The following is a 24,395-nucleotide window of genomic DNA, read 5'->3' on the forward strand; positions in this document are numbered from 1 at the left end:
TACATAAATGTATCCACTAACCATTCAGAAACTTCTTTCTGAGTCTCTCCATCAGTGTCGACTCCGGTTTTAACAATGTAAGGCTGAACACCGTTACAGACAATCCTCATTTTGGCTGCTTGAGATTCTCCAGCTTTGTTGTTGTTGAGCAACCGAAGCGCGAGCTGTTAAAGCTCTGCCCTCTTCTGGAAAACTGCAGCAACTTATTTGCATTTAAAGGGACACACACAAAAATGTTGTGTTTTTGCTCACACCCAAACAGGGACAAATTTTAGAAGCTATAATAAATGATCTGTGGGGTATTTTGAGCTGAAACTTCACAGACACATTCTGGGGACACCAGAGACTTATATTACATCTTGTAAATGATTCCATGGAGATTCCATGGAGGATGGAGATTTAGCTGCTTAATGTCAAACTTTCTTGCTCATTGTGACAACTAACCTATGTCACTCCCACACAAGTAGCTGGTGAAACTTTTTTTTATTTACGGATATGACGAGACACGCACGAACGAGTGATGTATGTACACAATTTCCCGCGAAAAGCATCCCAGCTAGGTGAAAAATTTGAAAACTTGCAACAGGCTTAACATAGTGAATCATGGTAAGACAAAAACACATTTTGGAATAAGAATTGATGTATTGACTCATTATTTGAATTTTGTTATTTCTGGAACAAAAAAAAAAACCCAAAAAAAAATTTACATAGTGCACCTTTAAGAACTGTTCACTGAAAGGTTCTTTGGAGAACCCAAAATAAAGCCTTTTGGAACCTGTATTTTTTAAAGTGCACTGATGGTTTTTAGGTTCTTCAAGGAACCATATGGCCTATAAAGAATCTTTTGTAGTGTATAGTCTGTATATGCAACTAAAATGTAAATCAGCATTTCAAGCATGCATCTGTGTGTATTCCAGGTGTGCAGTATGACATTACTCATATTATCAGCAGTATGTGTGTAGTTCGGCAGTCGACGGTGCTCATACCCTGCAAATACACTCATCCTCAACGTGAGCAGGTGAGCGCAGTGGAATGGCTCCATGAGAAATCACCGGAGAAGAAGGTCAGAGTTTCTCAGGATCCTGCGTTTGAAGGGCGCGTGGAGTTGCAGGCTGACGCGGGAAATTGCTCGCTGCTGCTGAGGGACGTGAATGAGAGCGACGCGGGTATCTTTCGTTTTGTGCTCAGCACTGGATCCGGGCGAAACTGGACAAACGCTCAGGGAATCCGTCTCGAAGTAACTGGTGAGTAGAGAGTTGGATAATAATAGGTGTGAAAAAAGACGTTTACATTTTCATGTGAGAACAAGAATTTTACTAATGTTTCATTATTCTTTAAAAACGATTTAGTAACTTGAAATATATACTGAATATGTTTGAGTTGCTTAAAGTCACTATGCAATCAAAACCGAAGGAGATTTTTTTTTCTCGCAAAATAAATCATTCCCAAAATTATTTTGAAGCGCTCGGAATGCCACACGCTGGTGACGCCTGCTGGTCGAAACAGTGTTAATGCAATGCAACGAAAACTAAACTGAAACGTGCATTAAAGGGTCACCCAAAAGTGAATATTCTGTCATAATTTCTCACCCTCATGTCGCTCCAAACCCGTAAGATTTTCGTTCATCTTCAGTACACAAATAAAGCTCTTTTAATGAAATCTGAGAGATTTCTGTCCCTCCATAGACAGCTTCGCAACTGAAACTTTGATGCTTCAAAAAATTCATAAAGAGATTGTAAAACTAATCCATAAGAATTGAGCTCTTTAGTCCAAATTTTCTGAAGAGACACAATCACTTTATGATGAACAGATTGAATTTAGGCTTTTATTCACATATAAACATTCATCAATACACACATCAGTTGTGTTAAACAGAAGCATGTTCGCTTGACGTATGCAAGAACCACTGAGGTTCATTCTTGTGTATAAAAGCCTAAATTAAGTCTGTTCATCATATAAAGCAATTGTGTCTCTTCGGGAAATTTGGACTAAACCACTCAATTCATAAGGATTAGTTTTACGATCTCTTTATCAACTTTTTGACACATCAAAGTCAATGGAGGGACAGAAAGCTCTCAGACCTCATCAAAAATATCTTAATTTGTGTTCCAAAAATGAACTAAAGTTTTACGGGTTTGGAACGACATGAGGGTGAGTAATAAATTACATGATTTTCATTTTTTGGTGAACCAATTGCAAATGTTTTATTGAAAGTGTAATCTATTAAATGCAATTAAAAAATAATGTGATACCATTAAATATATATAATATGTGTTATAAAAGTGATGTTAACAAATGTGGACACGTGACAGATGTCAACAGATGTGGAGTTGAGTCCCTCAAGTGCTAATTTGTAGGGCTTGTTTTGTTTGTTTTAATCAGACCAATAAGAGACTATTAACTACAACTCTTACTTTTTATTATGCTGTACAAATGTGTCTTCAAAAATGTCTACAAATGTATATAACTGAAATCAAGTCAAAACCATATAGATACTGGTTCAAGGGTTCACAGAGATCATCGCCCCCTAGCGGCGAACCCTTGACATTTCAAAACATTTAAAAACATTTAAAAACAGTTACGCCAGTCTATCCCTCCACCCATTAGATCCACAGATACTTTGGCTCTTCAAAGAGCTCCACTTGTAACAATGCCTTGTTTACTGAAATCACATGACTTTGGCAGTGTGATGCATGCTCTGAATCACTGGTCAGAAACAAATGATTCGCAAAGGTTTTGAAATTCAAAGTTTCACAAAACAGTAGTTTAAAAGAGCCCTTGACTATGTTACCCTCAGATATACGGCACAATAGGGGAATAGAAATAGATCTGTACATTTAGCCTTTATGAGATGCTTATATCCAAAGTACATTACACTTACGTCTAAAGTCGCTTACAGTGCTTTCAAGGTATGTTCTTTGGGAATTGAATTGTTTCAAGTGTCATGCTTCACCTGACGAGACCATCATATTCTTGAGAAATGTCAACTCTCGTAGACTTCTTTCTGGTCCAGATGCGGAGGTGGAGGTGAAGACCCAGTCTGACAATGTGACGGAGGGAGATTGGATTTTGTTTATCTGTGGTTCATGCATCCCCTCCATGACTGTACCAACCTACATCTGGAGGAAAAACGGGCATCTGCACAGTCAACGCCATGGGGACAATATGCTTGATTTGGAGTCTGTCGGGCTGGAGGACAGAGGCCAATATTTCTGCACCATAAGCGGTCATGAGGGACTCAACTCCACCTCTGTTAACATCACTGTTAGACCTGGATGTAAGTTTTCTTGCATTTATCAGATGCTTTTATCCAAAGTGACATACATTACATGCAAGGTATACATTTCATCAGTATAATTCTAATAAAGCAATAGCGAAAAATATGGAACATGATATGAGTTGAATACAACTTTGTACTCTGTGTACATGTTTGTCTTTGTAGATCCTCCACAGAACGTCTCAGTGTCCATCAGTCCGTCTGGTGAAATAGTGGGAGATTCAGTGTCTTTGAGCTGCATTAGTGACGCAAAACCACCTGCAGAAATCAGCTGGTTTAAGGAGAATGAAACCTCAGCTGTTGGATCTGGACAGAGTTTCAGCATCTCCAGCTTTAACTCCAGTTTCAATGGACGCTTCTACTGTGAGGCTCAGAATAAATATGGATCTCAGAGATCAGCATCTGTTTCTCTCACTGTTAAAGGTGAGAATCGTGTCTGTTGGTCTCAGTTTTGTAGGTCATTGTCTGTATGTATTGAGTGAAAGCACTGAGTTTCTCTTTCTCTCGTCTGCACAGCTGAAGAAAGCAGCTGGTCTCTGATCACAGTCACAGTGGGAATCACTGCAGCTGTTGTCTTGACTGTGATTGTGATGCTGTTGATCAGAAGGTGAGAGAGACTCTGTGTCTGTACCGTCATGAAGATCACAGTCAGTTTGTGTTCATGTTCATTTCTTCTTCTCTCACAGGAAACGAGTGACTCCATCAGAAGAGCAAAAGCACAGAGGATCACAACAACATAAAACAGTGTGACAATCTTCTCATGCTTCTTCTTCTCATTTGTGTCCTGTCAGTTATGAAGGCAGAATTCATTCTCTCATCATTGTGTGTCGTCAGGTCGAGTCTCCTGAGGACGCCTACATGACCCTTGACCCCAAGTCCAGATGTTCTGAATACGACACACTGGATGTGAGTTCTTCTGCTGTTGTTGTGAAGGTGTTACATGAGATCTTATTTGTGATGCATATGTTCTCTTCTTCTCTAGAATATGAAGAGATCATGTGACACAGACGACCCTGAAGATCAAGATTCTACATATTATAACACTGGCAAATGATTAATCCAAGTGGTCATATCATTATATTTTTTTATTATTTACTGCTATTTACTGTCCCTTTGAGATACAATTATAACATTAGTAAGATTTCCACCCTCTCTCTGACTAAGAATTTAACGGTTGATATTTGCTTCTGCACGTCACAGTTGTAGAAGTTCAGAATTAACCAATTTTAAAGGTTAGTTTAATCTGTTTTGCAGAAAATCGAGCTGTGTATGATAGTCTCATGTCTTTATTTCATGATAACAAAATTCTGATTCTCTCACTATGATTATTTGCTTACAGTTACATGTATCTTCCTCTAGATGGCGCGTCAGGTCGGTAAGGCTGTAGAGGTGTGCAGTGACGCGCTGTCCGAGGTGCTGATCACTCACACATCAACTGTTCTTCTGTTACAAAATAAAAGAGAGGGGCACAAAAATGTAAATTGTGAAAATAATTGTTTTGTTTTTGCGTTTGAATATTTATGTGGCATATATAGAGTGATTTGTTGTATGAGGGAATACAGGTTATACAGATTATTTTGTTTATTCTAACAGATTGTGTTTGGTTTAATTATATTTTGGTGAGATATGTTCTCTTTATGTTATTAATCGTTTAAATGTTCTCTCTAGAGATTATTCTATACCACGCCTCTATGCCTCTGGCGGTAAGCAGGGAGGAGACAAGAGGCTGTTTATTGAATGGATGTCAATGGATGAGAGGCTTCACTATGCTGATTAAACAGCTTTTGTGGGGAAATAGCTAATCATTTAATTAATCGACAGCCTGTTTTCTAATCTTCAGCATGTTTTATACTAAACAATACTTTCGTTGGGAACTATATGTAGATTTTAGCTTGATAAAAATGTATTTTTTTAAGAGAAGGCAGACTAGGGAATGTTGCGACCGATGTCACTGCCATTACACGATAGGCTGAGAGGTGCTGCACGTAATTAAGTTAGCCGTTACGCTTTCTCCAATGGTAAGAGATACAATCTCTGCTTGTTCAACTTCATGCAGTGCTGCACAGAACGATCGGCGTCTGACTTAAAGCAATGCATGCCGGTTAGAAATTTTGTCTGACTTGAGACAGCGCCGAGGCCATGTGACTGTGACTTATGTCATCAAAGTATTGCGAGAGTGATTTGAGAGCAGCCAGTGTGGTGAGAAATCGAGTCCCCCCAGGAATCATGTCTCCTTTAGGACCCTGAGTGAAGTGTCTTGGAACGCGCAGCTTTATTCACTGTGTTGACGTAGGCTGCATCCGAAAACCTAGGAAGCTGACTTGCTGCCTTATCAGGCAATGACTTCTAAGGCAGTGTTTGTGCATGAAGGTTCCTCGTGAAACTGATTTCAGACAGACTTATGAGGCAGCAAAACAGTTTAATGATCTACCGCAAAACAGCACGAGCTGTTAAATGTATGTTTTTGACCAACATTTTCCACTTTTGATGTAATTTCTAGCGAGAAATTACTACTGTAGTAATTAAATATTTGTTTAGTTCTCAAAAAAGCTCGCGCTATTTTGCGGTAGATTATTAAACTGTTACGCTGCCTCAGAAGTTTGTCCGAAATCAGTTTTGTGAGGTGCCTTCATGCCCAAACACTGCCTTACAAGTCATTGCCTGATAGGGCAGCGAGGCAACAAGTCAGCTGCCTAGGTTTTCGGATGCAGCATGAATTCGGATGTGCCTTCCTACCTTGAAATGTGTCCTTCGAAGGCAGCATTTTCCAGTTTTCGGACGCAGATGTAATTTCCAATGAAACAGGAAGACAGGGCAGGATATATCTAAAAGCTCCTACCCTTTTTCCAAAATCGCCAATAGCGTTTCACCTAGATCACAGCTCGGCCAGAGCCGCTGAGCTCGTAAAACCCAATTTTCCTCATAATCTCTAACTGTTTCTCCTCCATATTGCTTTAAAATATAGAATTGTTTGTAGATTCAAATGTGTCCGAATGTTTTGTGGTCTGAGCCGGTGTCCTGAGATTTCATCCTACCCATCAGATTAAGCCCTACCCGGGCTTACTGCACGTGCGCACATCAATAATACATCATTTTTGTCATGATAAATAACACAAAATTACTGTATTTGCATTATTGTAAGGATAGGTTTAGTGTTGGGGTAGGTGTAGACATTAATAAAGCACAATCTGATAAGTAGCATTTTTCGCTATCGATTTATACTTGTTCTAACGATTAATGCTATATCATAATGTGCTACACTACTGTACTTACATTATTATAAGGGTAAGTTTAGGGTTGGGGTAGGTGTAGATGTTAATAAAGCCATAAACCACGTTAATATCATGCTGGAAGCACAATCTGATAGCTAGCATTTTTCGCTGTCAGATTTTGCTACCCACTGTTTCAATGGGAGGTAGCAAAATCTGACAGGGTAGCACAAATTGTCAGAACACCGGCTCACGCATATGATCCGCTGTGTGCTCTCGTGTCTCTGGACCGGAGCAGACTGTTCTCGCTCTGCGGCAGTTCATGTGACACTAACGCGAAAACAGACTTCATTTGCGTCAATGGAAAGCATATTTACACTGTCTGAATCGTTTCCTATCCTCTATATAGTGCACTATGTGCTATTCACCATGTAGAAACTAGTAAATGTGTGAACAAATGACCGATTTCAGCTGAGGCTTCAGCATCTGTTGATAGTGTAGGAGGGGGCGGGACTTCAGATTCTAGAGATTATTTGATTGGACAGAAGTTTTGATGAGAAGCTGAAGTGTGATGTGATGTCATGAAAATCTGTGATCCATTTTAGCAGAAGTGAGAGACTGTAAGTTTTGATTGCTTATATCTCCTAAATGCGAATTTTGTCATTGTTTTGGAACACACCAGCTTATTCATTACTTTAAGGCTAACATATTCATACTAAAAGCTAAAAAACTTTTGATTTCAGGGGGACTTTAAGAACAAGTCAATTCAGTTGTCATGCATACAGTCACATTCAGGAATGTTAATATGCTAAACACAATATGATTCGCTTTTTAAAAAAAAAAAAAAAAAAAACAGCTCAACACAAAATATTCTATGATTATAGAATCTATTTTTCTAAAATTTATTAATGCTTCAATATCAAAAGAAAGCTCTATGGCAGGGGTGTCCAATTTTTCTAGCCGACTTTATCTCCAGCCTTAATTAAATACACCTGAAGCAACTAATCAAGGTCATTAGGATCAATGAAAACTTCCAGGCAGGTGTGTAGGATCTAGTGTTGTCAAAAGTACCGGTACTTCGGTACCAAGTCGGTACTGAAATTTTGAAAATGTGACGATACCCGCATTTCTGTAGTACCGGTAGTACCGAGAATCCGGGTATATTCGGTACCCACTGATAGGGCTGTGGCAGTATTGACTTGAATATGACACGAGTGAAGCACAAAGCTTTGTTTACAAAATAAATAATAGGTTAGCAATTAAATGTGACTTCACAGCCATGGAAACATTTTGGTTCATGCCGAATGAGAGCGGTAGGTGAGTCCATAAATTTAAGCTTGTATTCTGTTTTGCGAATCACGATCTGGTCACATGATTAGCAGAGAATTTAACATTATTCCACTGAACATGGAATCTCTGTTTCTTTTCCCAAATCTTCACTCACACAGGGGATTATAAACGTTTGTTCCTTTCGTTCGCATTTAGGCCTATTATAGGCTATTCACATTCTTTACTGTGGTAGTAGGAAAAAAACACTGTAGGACAGAAACCTTTTTGCTTGCGCGTCAATTTCTATTTAACACAGTTTGTGCTTGTTATTAGACTTTATAAGGCGCGTCAAGTTGATTTGTATAGCGCGTTTCACACACGCTGGTGATTTTTTTTTTCCCGCTTTTTTCTGGTAGCGCAAAATCAAACAGCCTGAATGTCTTGCCCCTGCGGAGGATAAAACTACAAGTTGCTTGTCAGTTGCTTGTAACATCAGGAGATAACATGAAGATATTATTAAAGAGAAATGGTCTCTTTCCTGCTCGTGTTCCACATCCCTCTCAAAGAGCAGAGCGGTAGGCTATATGACGCATCTTTGTGTGGAAATTAAAAAAACGAATGTTTTTAAATAATGTTTAACTTTCTTATTATTTAGGTTATCATTATTTACTGATATTTATTTCATAGTTTTACAGGCTGTAGTGTGTTGTTTCACTGACGGAATAGCTAAAATAAACACGCACGTCTGTTACCCCTGTTGAAAAAACCAGCATATGCTGGTTAAGGTAGGTTTTGAAGCTGGTATGCTGGTTTGAGCTGGTCCAGGACCAGCTTAGGACCAGCACCAGCTTAGGACCAGCATGGACCTGCATAGGACCAGCACTTCACCAGCATAAACCAGCTCAAACCAGCATACCAGCTTCAAAACCTACCGTAACCAGCATATGCTAGTTTTTTTCAACAGTACAAAATGGATGTTTGAGCATTTATTATTATTATTATTATTATTATTATTATTATTTATTTATTTTTTTTTATATTTCAAAATGTATTTAATTGAGGTAGCCTATATATACACACACAAACATACACACATGGTCCAAATCATATTTAATATGTTTTTAAAATAGGCTATATAAAATAGTAAAATAGTTCCAACAGATTATGCTGTGGTACAGAAATTGGTACCAAGAACCGTAAAATTTTCAAGGTATTGGTACCAACTACTGGAATTTTTAGTAGGATCTAAACATGTAGCTAGAGGAGCTATGGCCATTACTATAAACTATATCTCAGTTCATTTTCCATGAAACAACGTAGCATTCAAGTAACAAGTTTATCTTGAAGAATAAAAGAGCTTAGGTATTTTCAATGAAAATTTCTTTAAAGGGATAGTTCACCCCAAAATGAAAATTCTGTCATCATTTACTCACCCTCATGTTGTTCCAAACCTGTACGAGTTTCTTTCTTCTGTTGAACACAAAAGAAGATACAGTATTTTAAAGAAAGTCGGTAACCAGACAGTTGACGGTAGCCTTTGATTTCCATAGTAGGAAAAAAATACTACGGATGTCAACTGTCTGGTTACCGACATTCTTTAAAATATCTTCTATTGTGTTCATCATTCATACAATAGATGTTTTTCAACCACTTTTAACAGACTTGCTAAAATCATGAAGGCCCACCCCTAAACCAAACCCCCAGTGGATTAGAGCATGGCTGCGTTCCACTCCAAATTTTTATGCCCTTCACTTGCTAACTTCCCTCCGTCTCGTGGACTCGGATGTGCGTCATTGCTTACTAGTGCCGAACTCGTGCATCACTTGGAATTCACTATGGAGCTGATTTATTATTTTAAAACCCCTTTTTTACTTATGAATTTGTTTTATGCACCATTCTATATGCTTATAAGTTGTTAGAGAAAATATAAAATCCTACATGAGCTGCTGGAGAAAAATAAAATTATTCAAACGAGAAAAAATATTAATAGTAAAAACTTTGACTGTGAACATAATGTAGCTACAAGTATTATGCAATTAAATCTCAACATAATATATTATACACTATTAGCCTATGCGACTAAAATAATTATACACTTAAGTCAAGTGCGATCTGCTGTGACGTCACAATCAAGTTGAATTGTGGGATATAGAGCTACTTGAAGTGTATATCAGAGTAGACTCGCTCCCTCGGTCAAAATCGAGGGGACAAGGGTCTAGTCCACTTCACGAAGTGGAACACACTTCAAAATGGTGGCAGAGATTCCCCCGAGGGGAAGTGTTTGGGGAAATTTGAGAGTGCATGTTTAAAATTGGAGTGGAACGCAGCCCTAATCGGGTAAAGCGGCTGAAAATATCCATTGTGGTTTGAAAACTCCCCACTGATTGGGAAACAGCCACCAGTGTTCTGCATTCTGTTCTAGTGACACTAAAACATGACATTGACATATTGTGGTCTAGATATGGCTTGGGTCCCACCTTCAGTGTTCTTTACCATTTCCAACAGGTGAAATCTGCTCAATTCGAGGTATCAATCATGTCCTTGTCAAAACACTGTGGGACAATTTATGCATCGTAAGCAATACTGATAATGATGTTTGGTGCCTTCAGCTACAGTATTTCCTGTAGTTATGAAACCATTTACGACCAGTGCAGTCAGCAGTTTTTTAATAACGACTAGCGTTCTCACGGTGGTTTTAAGGGGAAGAGGACACAGGCTACATTATTTTTTTGGCAACTTCTCTTGGCGCTTGACTTCACTTCTGCCGGTTGTTTTGGTCATCATTACAAGACTTCAGCATCATGGTAATATATTTAATTTCAAAACCTTTTGTTGAAATGACTGAGATGGTTTTCTGGACAGTTAGGCTATCTCTCTCAAGTTCTTATTGCACTGCACTGTTTTAGCACGTACAGTAGTAACACACAGCCTGCTGCTTTATGGTCATGCCATGATAAGAACAAGGCTGGAAATTTGCTTTAATTAAAGGGTTTCTGCTAAATGTTAAGAAATAATGACAGAATTGAATACATATTAGTTGATATGGGTGATATTGCTACTTCAGAGTGTCTTTTCCCCTGTTGAGTTTGTTGTCATGGTTGTTAATTTGATCTCGTCATTCATTTCAGGTGTGTGTCATTAATTATCCTTATATGCATGCATTCTTGTTCTCTTTGTGTGGATTATTACCTGTGGATATATTAAAGACTGCCTGTTTCCCTTCATCGTCATGTTCGTGTTCTACAACACGGCGTTGTGACTGATGAAAACAGATCAGATATCTTAAAGATGTCATGGAGTTCCTGCTAAATCTCATATCTTGCAGGTGTCTGCTGTACTGCTTCAATCCTTCATCTGGATCTCTCTGATGGCAACAGGTAATATAATATCTGTGTTAATATAACTCGATGATCATTGTTCTGATAGAAAACAGAGTTGTTTTTATTACTGGCAGCACATTCGCTTAACTTCTCTTTCTGCACCCTGTGTCAGTTGAGCAAACAGTCACAGCTTCACAGTCTCTTTTTCACTTTCACATTTGCAGTGTGTTATGAACTCATTAAAGAGTTGTTTAAACTGACAGCAATCTGCAGTGACAAAGCAACTGGAAATCAGTCATTTTCACAAGAGTTCGTATTTTGAAGTGACACGAGAAACAGCAAATGAATGCTCTGTTAGCATTCATTACACATCTTTTATAAAGTCTCATTTATGAACGTGTTTTTTTTTTATTTATTTTTTTTTTTATTAATATTATCACGTGGCGATTAAATGACCAAATTTCTATATATTTTAACGAAATGAATGTACTATATTTTAGTTTGATAATGCTTTTTATTTAATATTTTGTATTTTTAGGGGATTTTATGGTAGGCTATTAAATTATATTTATGGAGTAGTTATGATTGATTCCTTTATTACCCTTTATCCATTTTTTTGAGCATAGACCTGAAAATTACATTTATAACTTAAACTGTCGTGAACTGTCATGACTTAAGTTTGGTCTATTTTTAAAGAAGAAACTTGGCAGATTATTGAAGTTCACTTTAAAATGAAAACTACCCCAAGCTTTACTCACCCTCAAGCCATCCTAGGTGTATATGACTTTCTTCTTTCTGATGAACACAGTCTGAGATATATTAATAAATATACCGACGTATCCAAGCTTTATAATGGCAGGGAACAGGTTATGAGCTAAAGGAAGTGTTTCCATCCACATCCATCCATCATAAACGTACTCCACACGGCTCCGGGAGGTTAATAAAGGCCTTCAGAAGCGACGCGATGCATTTGTGTAAGAAAAAATATCTATATTTAACAAGTTATGAAGTAAAATATCAAGCTTCCGCCAGACCGCCTTCTGTATTCAAGTTACGAAGAAAGTGTAAACTGGTGACGCGTCAGTTACACTTTTTCCGTAAGTTGAATAGGGAAGGTGTAGGACGTAGCGTAAGCGTTTTGAACTGCGAGAGTTTTACACTTTCTTTGTACTTTGAATACGGAAGGCAGTTTAGCAGAAGCTAGATATTTTACTTCATAACTTGTTAAATATGGATATATTTCTTAAACGTATTGCTTTGCTTTGGAAGGCCTTTATTAACCTCCTGGAGCTGTGTGGAGTATGTTTATGATGGATGGATGTGGATGGAGACACTTTCTTCAGCTTCATACTCGTGAACACTGTTCACTGCCATTATAAAGCTTGGATGCGTCAGGAAAGAAGAAAGTCATACACCTAGGATGGCTTGAGGGTGAGTGGGGTAACTTTCATTTGAAAGTGAACTAATCCTTTAAAGGGAAAGTGAAAGCATAGGATTTTTTTTTTTTTTTTTAATGATATAAGGTTATGTGCTCACGAAAGAGATGAGTTTTCAGCTGTCTTTTGAATATTGTCAGGGATTCTGCGTTCCAGATGAAGGCGGGGAGATCGTTCCACCAGCAAGGAACTGGGAACAAAAATGTTCTGGAAATTGATTTTGTGCCTCTCCGTGATGGCATTTGCTAATCACGGGATTCTAGAGGGGATACAGACTCATAAGAGTGAGTGGATGTAGGAGGGTGCTGAGCCTGTGGTAGATCTGTAAGCAAGCAGCAACTGGTAGCCGGTGCAGAGAGAGAAAGAGAGATGTGACGTGGGCCCTCTTGAGCTCATTGAAAACAAGACGTGCTGCAGCATTCTGAATCATTTGTAGAGATTTGATTGCACAATGATGGAAGTACAGCCAGAAGAGCATTGCATTAATCAAGCCTAGACATGACCAGGACCAGGATGAGAAGTTGTGTTGCATGCTCTGTTAGGAAAGGCCTGATCTTCCTGATGTTGTGTAGTGCAAATCTGCATGACCGAGCTGTCTTTGCAATGTGGTTTTTGAAGGTCAGCAGGTCATCAAAGATTACTCCAAGATTTCTTACTAATCTTGATGGGATAATTTATGATGTACCTAGCTGGATGGTGAAATCACACTATAGAGCCGGATTGGCAAGACAAGAAGACAAGCTCAGTCTTTGCCAGGTTGAGCTGCAGGTGATGTTCTTTCATCCATGCCGAGATGTCCGCCAGACCGCTTGAGATTTGTGCAGCTACTGTGGGATCATCTGGTTGAAATGCAAGGTTGACCTGCGCGCCATCAGCATAGCAATGATAGTATAAACCATGTGCCTGTATGATGATACCCAGTGATGTAGTGTATATGGAGAAGAGCAGAGGTCCAAGCACTGAACCCTGAGGCACCCCTGTGACCAGTTGATAAGCTTTGGATACCTTTGGATATGTGTTTGAGTGCTGGTACATGTGTAGGAGAGATGGCCTGTAGAAGGTGTGATGGGATAGGCTCTAGAGGGCAGGTGGTGGGATGACTGGAGTTTAGATACTTCTGTCTCAGTGAGGGTAGACAAGAAGGAAAGAAGGTCTGTAGCTGTGGATGTGTTTGGTCTGAGTTCCTGTGTGTGGAGCTAAGGACTGACTGCTGATGGTTGAAGCTTGTTAGTGAAGAAATTAGCAAAATCATCAGCAGTTAAAGAGGTGTTGGGAGGTGGTGGAGGGGGACGGAGGAGAGTTGCTTTTTACTTTCCCTTAATCGCTCCCTATTCCAGCTAATGCTACTCTAAGCAATGTCTGAAACTTTGTATTATGGGCACTTCTTGTGTTTATTTGCCTCTTTATGACAAATCGCTTGCTGTATTCCTCACTTGTAAGTCGCTTTGGATAAAAGCATCTGCAAAATTAATAAATGTATATGTACATGCGTAAATGTAAAATGCATGTTTCCAATGCAGTCTTTTTTTTTTTTTTTTTTTTCTCCCCACACAGCACGAGCCAACACCTTTACCAATTTTCGTACCATTCCAATGAAGTCAAATTACATTTTGTTTTTTTAGAATCAAAAAACTAAACTGCAAATCAGCATTTCAAGCATGCATCTGTGTGTATTCCAGGTGTGCAGTATGACATTACTCATATTATCAGCAGTATGTGTGTAGTTCGGCAGTCGACGGTGCTCATACCCTGCAAATACACTCATCCTGAACATGAGCAGGTGAGCGCAGTGGAATGGCTCCATGAGAAATCACCGGAGAAGAAGGTCAGAGTTTCTCAGGATCCTGCGTTTGAAGGGCGCGTGGAGTTGCAGGCTGACGCGGGAAATTGCTCGCTGCTGCTGAGGGACGTGAATGAGAGCGACGCGGGTATCTTTCGTTTTGTGCTCAGCACTGGATCCGGGCGAAACTGGACAAACGCTCAGGGAATCCGTCTCGAAGTAACCGGTGAGTGTACAGTTGGATAATAGTTGTGACTACATTTCTGTGTGAGAACGAGATTTTAACAGATGATACTTTACTATGGTTAAGTATGATAACTTGACTATTGCAATGTTTATTATAAGTACTTTATCCGAGCACATCATTTACCCTAACACTGTTAAAAGCCCTGTAACACCTTTGGTGTTCTGGTCAAATGAGGCTTACAATCAGTCAAAATTAACTTGATCAAAACTGAAACAATCAGTTTCAAAAATAAACCCAAAACCTGTACTAACTGAAAGAAAAGTTGACAAAAGGATTGAATCCAATATATGGTGATAACAAAGTATAACCAGAGCTTTAAAAGCTATTATTTTTTTTATTTTTATTTTTTTGTAGGCGGGTCATTTTTGAGTGTGTGACAGGTGGAAAAAATCCCAAAAAAGTACAAAAATTATCCAAACATTTTTGGCAAGTAGTTATACCCTGTTTGAGCAAAGTCAGTAAGCTTAGTCCAATGCGATTAACAAACATTAACATTTTCGGGAAAAAGAAAATCCTCTCTGGGTCAAAATGACGCGAACACAACATAAGGGTTAAAAAAATGATGTGCCCTCGATCGGTGACCCAACAAAACCAATGAATAGCCTACCTGACAAAATCAAGAGTAAAAAAAACAAACAAAACAAAACAAAAATTTACATGCAAAATGATTTAGGCTATTGACCAAATGGGGGAACATGATTTCACCAAGTACAGCATGTTCCTGGATTGACACCTTTGTTGATCCTATATCAACATTCCAATCAACCAATCAGATCTGAGGTACAAATTTACAGTTTATGTCAAGTTTAGGCTTAAAATCAGGGTTAGGTGCTTCTACATTAGTGTTATTCACCATCATTTCCCTATGATTTTAGAGAGAAGTTATGGGTGTGGTTAGTATTAAGATTTTCAGACAAGAATGTTGTGCCAGGATTAACAAAAGATGTTGATCCAGGTAAGGAACATGTCTTAATTAGTGAATCATTTTGCGAGGTCATCATGATTTTGCTGTTTTGAAACCCCACATGCTGGTGACGCCTGCTGGTCAGAATGGTGTAAATGTAACAGATGTAGGCCGGTAAGAGCTGTGTGTGTAAACCTCACTCCCCTGATCTCAAGAGCTGCTCTAGCGACTGACGTTTGATACTGCAGTCTTTAGCCTCCTTGTTAGATCGTCTGACTCCCATGCCAGTGGACCCGGGTTCAAGTCCTGCTTAGAGCAGGCAGTTAGAACAGGAGGGGTTACATAAATGCAACGAAAACTCAGCTCAAACATGCATATAAACCTATTGTAAATGTTTTATTAAAAGTGATATACTGTATGTCACAATAGGGAAGAAAAGATGATCACAACTTCTGTTCCATGCCAACTTTTAAGAAGGCTCAGAAATAGATCTTTACATTTACATGCCTTTGTGAGATGCTTATATCTAAAGTACATTATATTTATATCTAAAATGACTTAGTGCATCCAAAGTATGTTCTTTGGGAATCTAACCCATGACTGTTGTGTGTATTTACACACTAAGCATACATATTAGGCAAAGACTTCTTCTTTCTGGTCCAGATGCGGAGGTGGAGGTGAAGACCCAGTCTGACAATGTGACGGAGGGAGATTGGATTTTGTTTATCTGTGGTTCATGCATCCCCTCCATGACTGTACCAACCTACATCTGGAGGAAAGACGGGCATCTGCACAGTCAACGCCATGGGGACAACATACTTGATTTGGAGTCTGTCGGGCTGGAGGACAGAGGCCAATATTTCTGCACCATAAGCGGTCATGAGGGACTCAACTCCACATCCGTTAACATCACTGTTAGACCTGGATGTAAGTGAACTGAGAGCTTTAATAAATTTATTTTGAAATACCTCACATGTTCCTTAAATGTAAAAATGTCTTTAGAATGAAATGTCATTGAATGTTGTGAGGAGTGTAGTAGCGGCTCAGGAACAATGTAAAAAATCATCTCAAACTCTCGAGTTTACAGTGATGTGTGCTAAAAGAATTTTTTTTTTTTTTTTTTATATTCTTTTTAGTGCACGGTTTATCCAAACCATCTTTTACCTAGTATTCAAGTATCATCAGTCCCTTTTACTGTTGTAATTTTAAAGGTGGTTCATTGCGATTTCACTTTAACTTTTAATTAGTGTGTAATGTTGCTGTTAGAGCACAAACAACATCTGCAAATTTACGACGCTCAAAGTTCAATGCAAGGGGAGATATTTTCTTTTAAAGAATTCTCTGTTTAAGGACTACAACAAACGGCTGGTAGGGACTACAACGAGCTTCTTTCCGGGTTGGTGGCATCACTAACTCTAAAATTTACATAAACCCCACCCCCGAGAACACGCAACAGAGGGGGTGAGGCCATGTTACTGCATTACAGTACGTAACACAAATGCAATAGCATGTCATAAAAGCAAGATGAGAACATAAGTTATAACAATAATTAAACTATACTGGTTCTATGTTCATGTAGCAGATATTCTCTGGCTCTGTAGGACCTTACAACAGTTCCCACACGAGCAATTTATAGATTATCATGACAGAATATGCTAATCAATGACTTTAAGAGATCCCGCATCAGCTACATAAATTCATCAACTAACCATTCAGGAACATACTCCCAGCTAACAGAATTTTGTAGAACGTTCTCTAAATATTCGGTGTTGGTTCTAGGAACATAAAAACACCTGCAATTCTTGATAAAGAAGCGACTCAACAAAAGTCAAGGGTCAAGAGCTCAACTAAAACAAACACTGATCCCCATGATGGTGACCTCAAATGAAACATTTTTAATAAAACATCAACATCTAAACCTCTGTTAATTCTCAATAAGCTCTTCTGTAGACGTGTGACAGAAATAAAGTCAGTCTGGTTAGTAATAAGTGAAGCTGGTAATGCTGTTTGTGGAGTTGTTTAATCAGATCTTTAGAGATTTTATGTCTTTTATCTTTTCATCTAAGGCTGTGGCTGAAGAAAGTTGTAGTTTGTGTTCTTATTTCTCTTTCTTTCAGTGCTTGTTCACAGCAGGTGTTTGAATGATTGAAAGAATGTTTCAGGAACATCAAACTAACCTTTAAATAACATTCTACTAACATTAAGGAAACTGAACATTTTTATGTTCTTGGAATGTTACAAATCAACGTTCCTAGAATGTTGAATTTTAGATCAAAATTAAGTTGAAAGAACGTTTGAGGAACATTATACCTTTAAAAAACGTTCCTGTAACGTCAAGAAAACTGGACGTTTTTTACTTTCCCAGAACCAACACTGAATATTTAGAGAACGTTCTTATAACAAAATTCTGTTAGCTGGGCTGTTGCATTCTACATGTTGTCACTTCTTCTTGAGTCTCTCCTTCATTGTCCGACTTGTTTGAACATAAAAGGCTGAACAGTTTCTAACATTTATGTAAGTCTGCATGAGGTAATCGGCACTGCTAGCATGAGCTCTTGAAATCCCGCCCTCTTTGTAGGAGCAACAGCTCATTTGCATTTAAAGGAACACACAAAAATGGAGCATTTTTGCTCTCCCTCAAAAAGTGACAAATTTAACAAATTATAAAACTATAAATTATCTGTGGGGTATTTTGAGCTAAAACTTCACATACACACTCTGGGGACATCAGAGACTTATTTTACATCTTCTAAAAGTGGCATTATATGACCCCTCTAGATAATGCTTACAAAGTAATGTCAGTTATCCCTGAACATAATTTGAATTTATTTTTGCTGCAAGTTTTCACTTTTTTTTTTTTTTTTTTTTTTTTTTTTTTGTCTTTTCAGATTCTCCAAAGAACGTCTCAGTGTCCATCAGTCCATCTGGTGAAATAGTGGAGGGAGATTCAGTGACTCTGAACTGCAACAGTGATGCAAAACCTCCTGCAGAAATCAGCTGGTATAAAAGGAAAACATTTCTGCAATCTGGTGACACCTACAACATCACTAATATCAAGTCTGAGGCCAGTGGAAACTATTATTGCTCTGCTAGAAACAAATATGGATCTCAGACTTCTGCTGCTGTGAATGTCATGTGTAAGTCTGCCTTTAATTTTGATAATTTCTGGATGACTATTTGCTTAATTATTGATCTTATTGCATGTCATTTTACACTTTCGTCTTTACAGATCCTCCAAAGAGCGTCTCAGTGTCCATCAGTCCGTCTGGTGAAATAGTGTCAGGAGATTCAGTGACTCTGAACTGCAGCAGTGATTCAAACCCTCCTGCTCTGAACTTCAGCTGGTTTAAAGGAGAAACATTAGTAAGATCTGGAAGAATCTTCAGCATCTCAAACATCAGCTCTGATCACAGTGGAGAATACAAGTGCAGGTCCAGAAATAAACATGGAGAGAAAGACTCTGATGCTGTGAAGCTGAATGTCATGTGTAAGTCTGTCTTTAATTTTGATCAGTTCTGGATGATTATTTGCTTAATTATTGATCTTATTGCATGTCATTTTATACTTTCGTCTTTACAGATCCCCCAAAGAGCGTCTCCGTGTCCATCAGTCCGTCTGGTGAAATAGTGTCAGGAGATTCAGTGACTCTGAACTGCAGCAGTGATTCAAACCCTCCTGCAGAAATCAGCTGGTTTAAAGGAGAAACATTACTGGGATCTGGAAGAATCTTCAGCATCTCAAACATCAGCTCTGATCACAGTGGAGAATACAAGTGCAGATCCAGAAATAAACATGGAGAGAAAAACTCTGATACTGTGATGCTGAATGTCATCTGTGAGTGAACACTGCTGCAAAAACTGACAACCGATCCTCTAGTTCCAGTGAGTTTTGTGATTGTTGGTGAGACCTCTTTTTTTTTTTTTTTTTTAAATTGTATTTCAGATCCTCCAAAGAGCGTCTCAGTGTCCATCAGTCCGTCTGGTGAAATAGTGTCAGGAGATTCAGTGACTCTGAACTGCAGCAGTGATTCAAACCCTCCTGCTCTGAACTTCAGCTGGTTTAAGGAGGATGAAACCTCAGCTGTTGGATCTGGACAGAGTTTCAGCATCTCCAGCTTTAGCTCCAGTTTCAGTGGACGCTTCTACTGTGAGGCTCAGAATAAATATGGATCTCAGAGATCAGCGTCTGTTTCTCTCACTGTTAAAGGTATTTTCTATAAACAGACACTCTTTCAGGTTCATCTGTCTCACGTGTGAAATGATCTTCATGATCATCTTGTTTCAGGGGTTCAGAGAGCTGCTCTGCACACAGTATCTGGGATCGTGGCGGGATGTGGAGGATTGATCTTCATCATCATCATTATTGTATTCATAAAGTGAGTGAAGTTTATCTGCACACTAAATCTATTCACTAAAAATCTACAAAAATCAATCCCATCTAAATTAAATTGACTATTTCAAGTCTTTTCTTTTTTTAATGTATACATTTTTAATAGTTTTCTGTCTGTTTTCAGGAGGAAGAAGAGGAGAGAAGGTGGAACTGAAGACGTGAATCAAAAGCAGGCGAGTCGACAAACACACTCTTCCATCTACAACTGAAACACAGTGTGATTGTATTGTTGTATTGAACTATGAACACAATAGTCAGTGGTGGAAAGAGTAATAAAAATTTTACTAAAAGTATTGCTAATTAAGAAATAATTTACTTGAGTATAAGTCCTAAAAAATAATATTGCTCAAGTAGGAGTAAATAAGTAGTTTGCTGAAAAAACTACAAGTTACTATGCTTCTACATCAGTAGTTTAGTATTATTATTCTCTTTTTACACAAAATTAGCTGATGTTAGCAATATGGAGTCCTAAACACTCTGTATCATACAATTTTAATACTAATATATATATTTTCTGTTATTTTAAACGTGACTGACTAATATATATATATATATATATATATATATATATATAGATATAGATATAGATATAGATATAGATATATATAGATATATATAGATATATATAGATATATAGATATTTGATATATGATATATGATTTTGGAGCAAAACCTATTAATCTCATAAAATGTGTTTGACCCTATGCTAAGCAAGTGATTGTTTATTACTAATTTTGAGAAGTAAGTCCATGTAACATCATTTGAATGTTTTTAAAAGACGGATAAGTGAGAGGTCCGATCAAAGAAATGAGGGATTAAAACAGTATGAATAGAAAAGTGCCAGTAAAAGTGAGGTACGGGTTAACATGTTAAATAAAATGCTCTTTTTTTTAATTAATTTATTTATTTATTTTTTATTCTACCACAAATGTGCCCGGAGACCACTGTTGCTATAGTAATGAACTACACTTTTACGTGCATTGACATATTAATCGTGCAACTTTACCATTCAACTGAACTGTGCGCATGCATTTTAGACACTTTACAATGTTCTTGCTCTGTCCATGCAATAACTGTGGCCCTGTTTTGAGTCAAGTTTTCTATTTACTTAAACTGCTCAGGGCTCTGGTAATATCAATGGTATGACCCATTTCAAGAGCTGCGAATTTCAGAATGTGAGCATAGCTCACTTACATTCACTAAAATATTAAATTGTTAGGGAGCGATACTGATTTTAAATGCGAATGCCAGTGATTGAATGTCAAAGCGTGGTTTGAACGCCCCGCCTCCAAGCTGAACTGGAAGTTTTGATTGGGTTTACACCTGAGTCAGACCTGTCCGCTATTGGCTGAAGTGCAGCTCCACCCCAGTAATTTAAAAAGTGTCTGTCAAATACCAGCTCGCCCTGTTGCTCCATCGGCACCTTTGTCAAACTGTACTTTTGGTGAGAAATAAATGTAGCGAAGTTAAATACTTTATTTTTATTCAACTCAAGTAAAAGTACCACAATTTAATTATATTCAAAAATTTTAAAAGTAATGTACTGTACTCAAGTATTTGTAATTAGTTACTTTCCACCTCTGACAATAGTGTACATGAAGCAATTTAAGTGTAGAAATCTCTCTCTATAGACGGCTGACGCGAGTGACGATACATACACAGCTCTGGATCCAGCGTCCAGAACATCTGCTGACATTTACAGCACGATCACAGTCAGTAAATGTCTCCAACACTTTTTACAGTCAGATTCAGCAGATCCACACATAAACAGGCTGTTTGTTGATCTGTCTCTCACCGTCTGTTCAGTTCAGAGCTCCTGATGACACCTACACGGCTCTTGAGCTTCAGTCCAGATCTTCTGAATATGAGAATCTAGCAGTGACTTCAGCAGATCCACATTAAACTCTCCTCACTGTATTACTGCTAATATGAAACAACTGAAGCTCCTCAGAAACTGCCCATCATTATCAGCTCATGAACATCATTTCATTATCAATAACATTCTGATTTATTAAACTGTGTATATTGTAATTGAGCTTATAAGAGTTTGCAGAATTAATTTTTTTCTATTAGTCTTGTAAATCTATATTTTATCCTGCATGTCACATTTTATGATTGTGCTTCATATGCAAATTAATTTTAGCAGAAAACTTGTGCAATTCAAATATTTAAAGTAACATCATAACTTGTAGTCATACTTTAGTTTCTGCTTCACTGGAGGATTATAAATTGAATTTTTGTATGTTAATTTCACAGCTAAGCAGTATTTTCATGTTAAACTCAGTTCAATCTGTATCTGATTGTATTAAAGTCTCAGTTTCTCTGTCATGTCTGACGCTCTGTTGACTGGATTTTATTCTACTGTATCTTTACTGGAGGAATCTAATCATTTTTGTAGTGTTTAAAAGACCGAGATCTCAAATAAACATTTCTCTCATAGCTGCTGTGTATTTGATCACTTTAACTGACATTATAACTGATATTTCATGTGTGTCCACACTGCCATCTAGAGTCATACTAATAAACGCAGCCAATAGGTTTTATAAAGTAATAAAAGGCCAGAAATAAAGTGATGACCTAGAATACTCAGTTTGGACAAAATGTAAATACTCAAACACAGTGAACCAGAAAAGTTAATAATTAATATTAATAGGCTAGTTAATTATTTAAAAAATTCAAATTTTATTATTGAACATAGAGGTACAAAAATAACCAAACAGGAATAATGACAGTGCAGGTTTCTAACAAACACCAATCAGATTAACGCCTGTGACGTGACGCCGTTGCTTCGCCCACCGCGGAGGAAAAATTCAATCCTCAAGACTTTCAGAACAAGTTCCACACAAACCAGTTAACCGTCCGTGTACAGATCACACACTGTAAAAAATGGCAATTAAAATACCCAAATGCAGATTCAGCCAGTAAGGAAATCTAGATTTTATTAAAGGGGACCTATTATGCAAAATTCAATTAAGGTGTTTGAACACAGATGTGTGTCCACAGTGTGCGTAAACAACCAGCCTATAATGGTAAAAATCCACCCAATACTTTTTTTTATAATCCCCATTTATCATTTTCAATCGCTGTTTGATATTTCTCCCTACTCCTACGTAAGAGTAGGGAAACCCCGCCCATGACTGGAGACGATCTGCCCTGTTAGCATAGACACACCCCTGAGTGAGAAGCACAGAGTCCACCATTTCTGTGTACTCGCTGTATCAGCTAGAGATATACAATGTCTGTGCCAAAAAACATTACTGTGCTGTTGTTGGATGTACCAACGAACATACGAGGCTCCATAGACTCCCGCCATCTGAGTCACTGAGGACACCGTGGTTGAAGTTACTGGTCACGGCAGATTGCACGCACTTTATTACAGTCCATCGGAGTTGTTTTGCAGATATAAAGTTTACAAGTTTATTAAGCACCCCCGAAAAGGCATAAGGTCTGTATATATTTGTTTACTGTAAGTTGCAACAAGTGTTTTTGTGTAATTCGCTTTGTATGTTAAAGGTGACCTATTATGCCCCTTTTTACAAGCTGTAATATAAGTCTCTGGTGTCCCCAGAATGTGTCCGTTAAGTTTCAGCTCAAAATACCCCATGGATTTTCTATTATACCATGTTTTAACTGCCTATTTTTGGGTGGGAGTGTTTTGGGGTGTATGCCTTTAAACGCAAATAAGCTTGTGCTCCCCGCCCCCAAGCTCGCCAAGTAGGGCTCACTTGTCATTCCAATACACTGAGGCATACATAATACAGAAGCTCACACAGCAAATATAACTTGCAAAATGGATCATTACAAACTGTTCGTGATCAGGTAGGTATGGCATATATTTTGTGGATGTTTGCTAACATTCGATTCTGAATGAGTTTGATAGCGTGCTGCACGGATAACATGGCTAAAGCTACACACAGTTGAGAGACTTAATAAGAATGAATTATACAGACTGCAAGTGTTTTTGGGTTAAAAATTAAAATAACGACATGGCTCTGGTCTCCGTGAATACAGTAAGAAGCAATAGTAACTTTAGCCACATTTAACAGTACATTAGCAACGTGCTAACAAAACACATTCAGAAAAACAATTAGCAAACATCATGAAATATATAAGAAATTGGATCATGAACAGTTGGTATTGATCCATCTTTGAGAATCAACTTCTGTGCAAATCCTGTGTTTTACTGACCCTCCTGTGCAAGCAATGGTGTAAAATAACTCACACATAGCCTACTGGTATATGAATTTATCTGGACACATTCCCTTCATAAGTAAAATGACACCACTGCGTCCTTAGTGGCTCAGATGCCAGGAGCTTATGGAGACTCATATGTTTACTATTATAGCCATTAACAGATCAGTGATAATGTTTACATAGCTGAGACATATCAAAAGGGGGCGGTAATATTATAATATCCTTCCTACGTCACAAGGGGAGCGAAATCAGAATGGCTCAATTCTCCACATGCTTGCAGAGAAAGGCTTACCAAAACAAAATGACTGGTTTGTCCTTTTTCACGTTTTCTGTGTTGGTAGATGCACAGGAGACCCGATTATAGCACTTA

At 38.1% G+C, this 24,395-nt stretch overlaps 2 protein-coding genes across 9 annotated transcripts in view; both read left to right on the forward strand.

The window, feature by feature from the left end:
• si:ch211-286b5.6 (B-cell receptor CD22) overlaps nt 1-24,395 on the forward strand; it is a 29,538-nt gene that overhangs the window by 3,705 nt on the left and 1,438 nt on the right. The window contains exons 3-10 of one of the 3 annotated variants that reach the window (XR_007930367.1): nt 918-1,244; nt 3,014-3,277; nt 3,443-3,700; nt 3,794-3,884; nt 3,964-4,021; nt 4,112-4,183; nt 4,260-4,509; nt 4,637-4,770. Coding sequence is in view for 1 of the 3 variants with exons in the window: in XM_051894913.1 (XP_051750873.1) it covers nt 918-1,244; nt 3,014-3,277; nt 3,443-3,700; nt 3,794-3,884; nt 3,964-4,021; nt 4,112-4,183; nt 4,260-4,331 (1,142 nt within the window). In the remaining 2 variants the exon portion in view is untranslated. Of the gene's footprint in view, nt 1-917; nt 1,245-3,013; nt 3,278-3,442; nt 3,701-3,793; nt 3,885-3,963; nt 4,022-4,111; nt 4,184-4,259; nt 4,771-24,395 lie in introns of those variants that run through there. The other 2 variants (XR_007930366.1, XM_051894913.1) reach the window with 2 other exon arrangements.
• Nucleotides 10,405-24,395, forward strand: part of zgc:172106 (uncharacterized protein LOC100136844 homolog) — a 37,460-nt gene continuing 23,469 nt past the window's right edge. Inside the window, exons 1-12 of one of the 6 annotated variants that reach the window (XM_051894791.1) lie at nt 10,405-10,559; nt 11,081-11,132; nt 14,191-14,517; nt 16,106-16,369; nt 18,331-18,579; nt 18,672-18,929; nt 19,022-19,276; nt 19,385-19,648; nt 19,727-19,817; nt 19,956-20,004; nt 21,463-21,543; nt 21,638-22,270. In XM_051894791.1, the coding sequence (XP_051750751.1) occupies nt 10,557-10,559; nt 11,081-11,132; nt 14,191-14,517; nt 16,106-16,369; nt 18,331-18,579; nt 18,672-18,929; nt 19,022-19,276; nt 19,385-19,648; nt 19,727-19,817; nt 19,956-20,004; nt 21,463-21,543; nt 21,638-21,733 (1,989 nt within the window). In that variant the 5' untranslated portion in view covers nt 10,405-10,556 and the 3' untranslated portion in view covers nt 21,734-22,270. Of the gene's footprint in view, nt 10,560-11,080; nt 11,133-14,190; nt 14,518-16,105; nt 16,370-18,330; nt 18,580-18,671; nt 18,930-19,021; nt 19,324-19,384; nt 19,649-19,726; nt 19,818-19,955; nt 20,005-21,462; nt 21,544-21,637; nt 22,271-24,395 lie in introns of those variants that run through there. The other 5 variants (XM_051894816.1, XM_051894808.1, XM_051894826.1 and 2 more) reach the window with 5 other exon arrangements.

The sequence above is a fragment of the Ctenopharyngodon idella genome, chromosome 1 (genome assembly GCF_019924925.1).
Source record: "Ctenopharyngodon idella isolate HZGC_01 chromosome 1, HZGC01, whole genome shotgun sequence".
Lineage (NCBI taxonomy): Eukaryota > Metazoa > Chordata > Actinopteri > Cypriniformes > Xenocyprididae > Ctenopharyngodon > Ctenopharyngodon idella.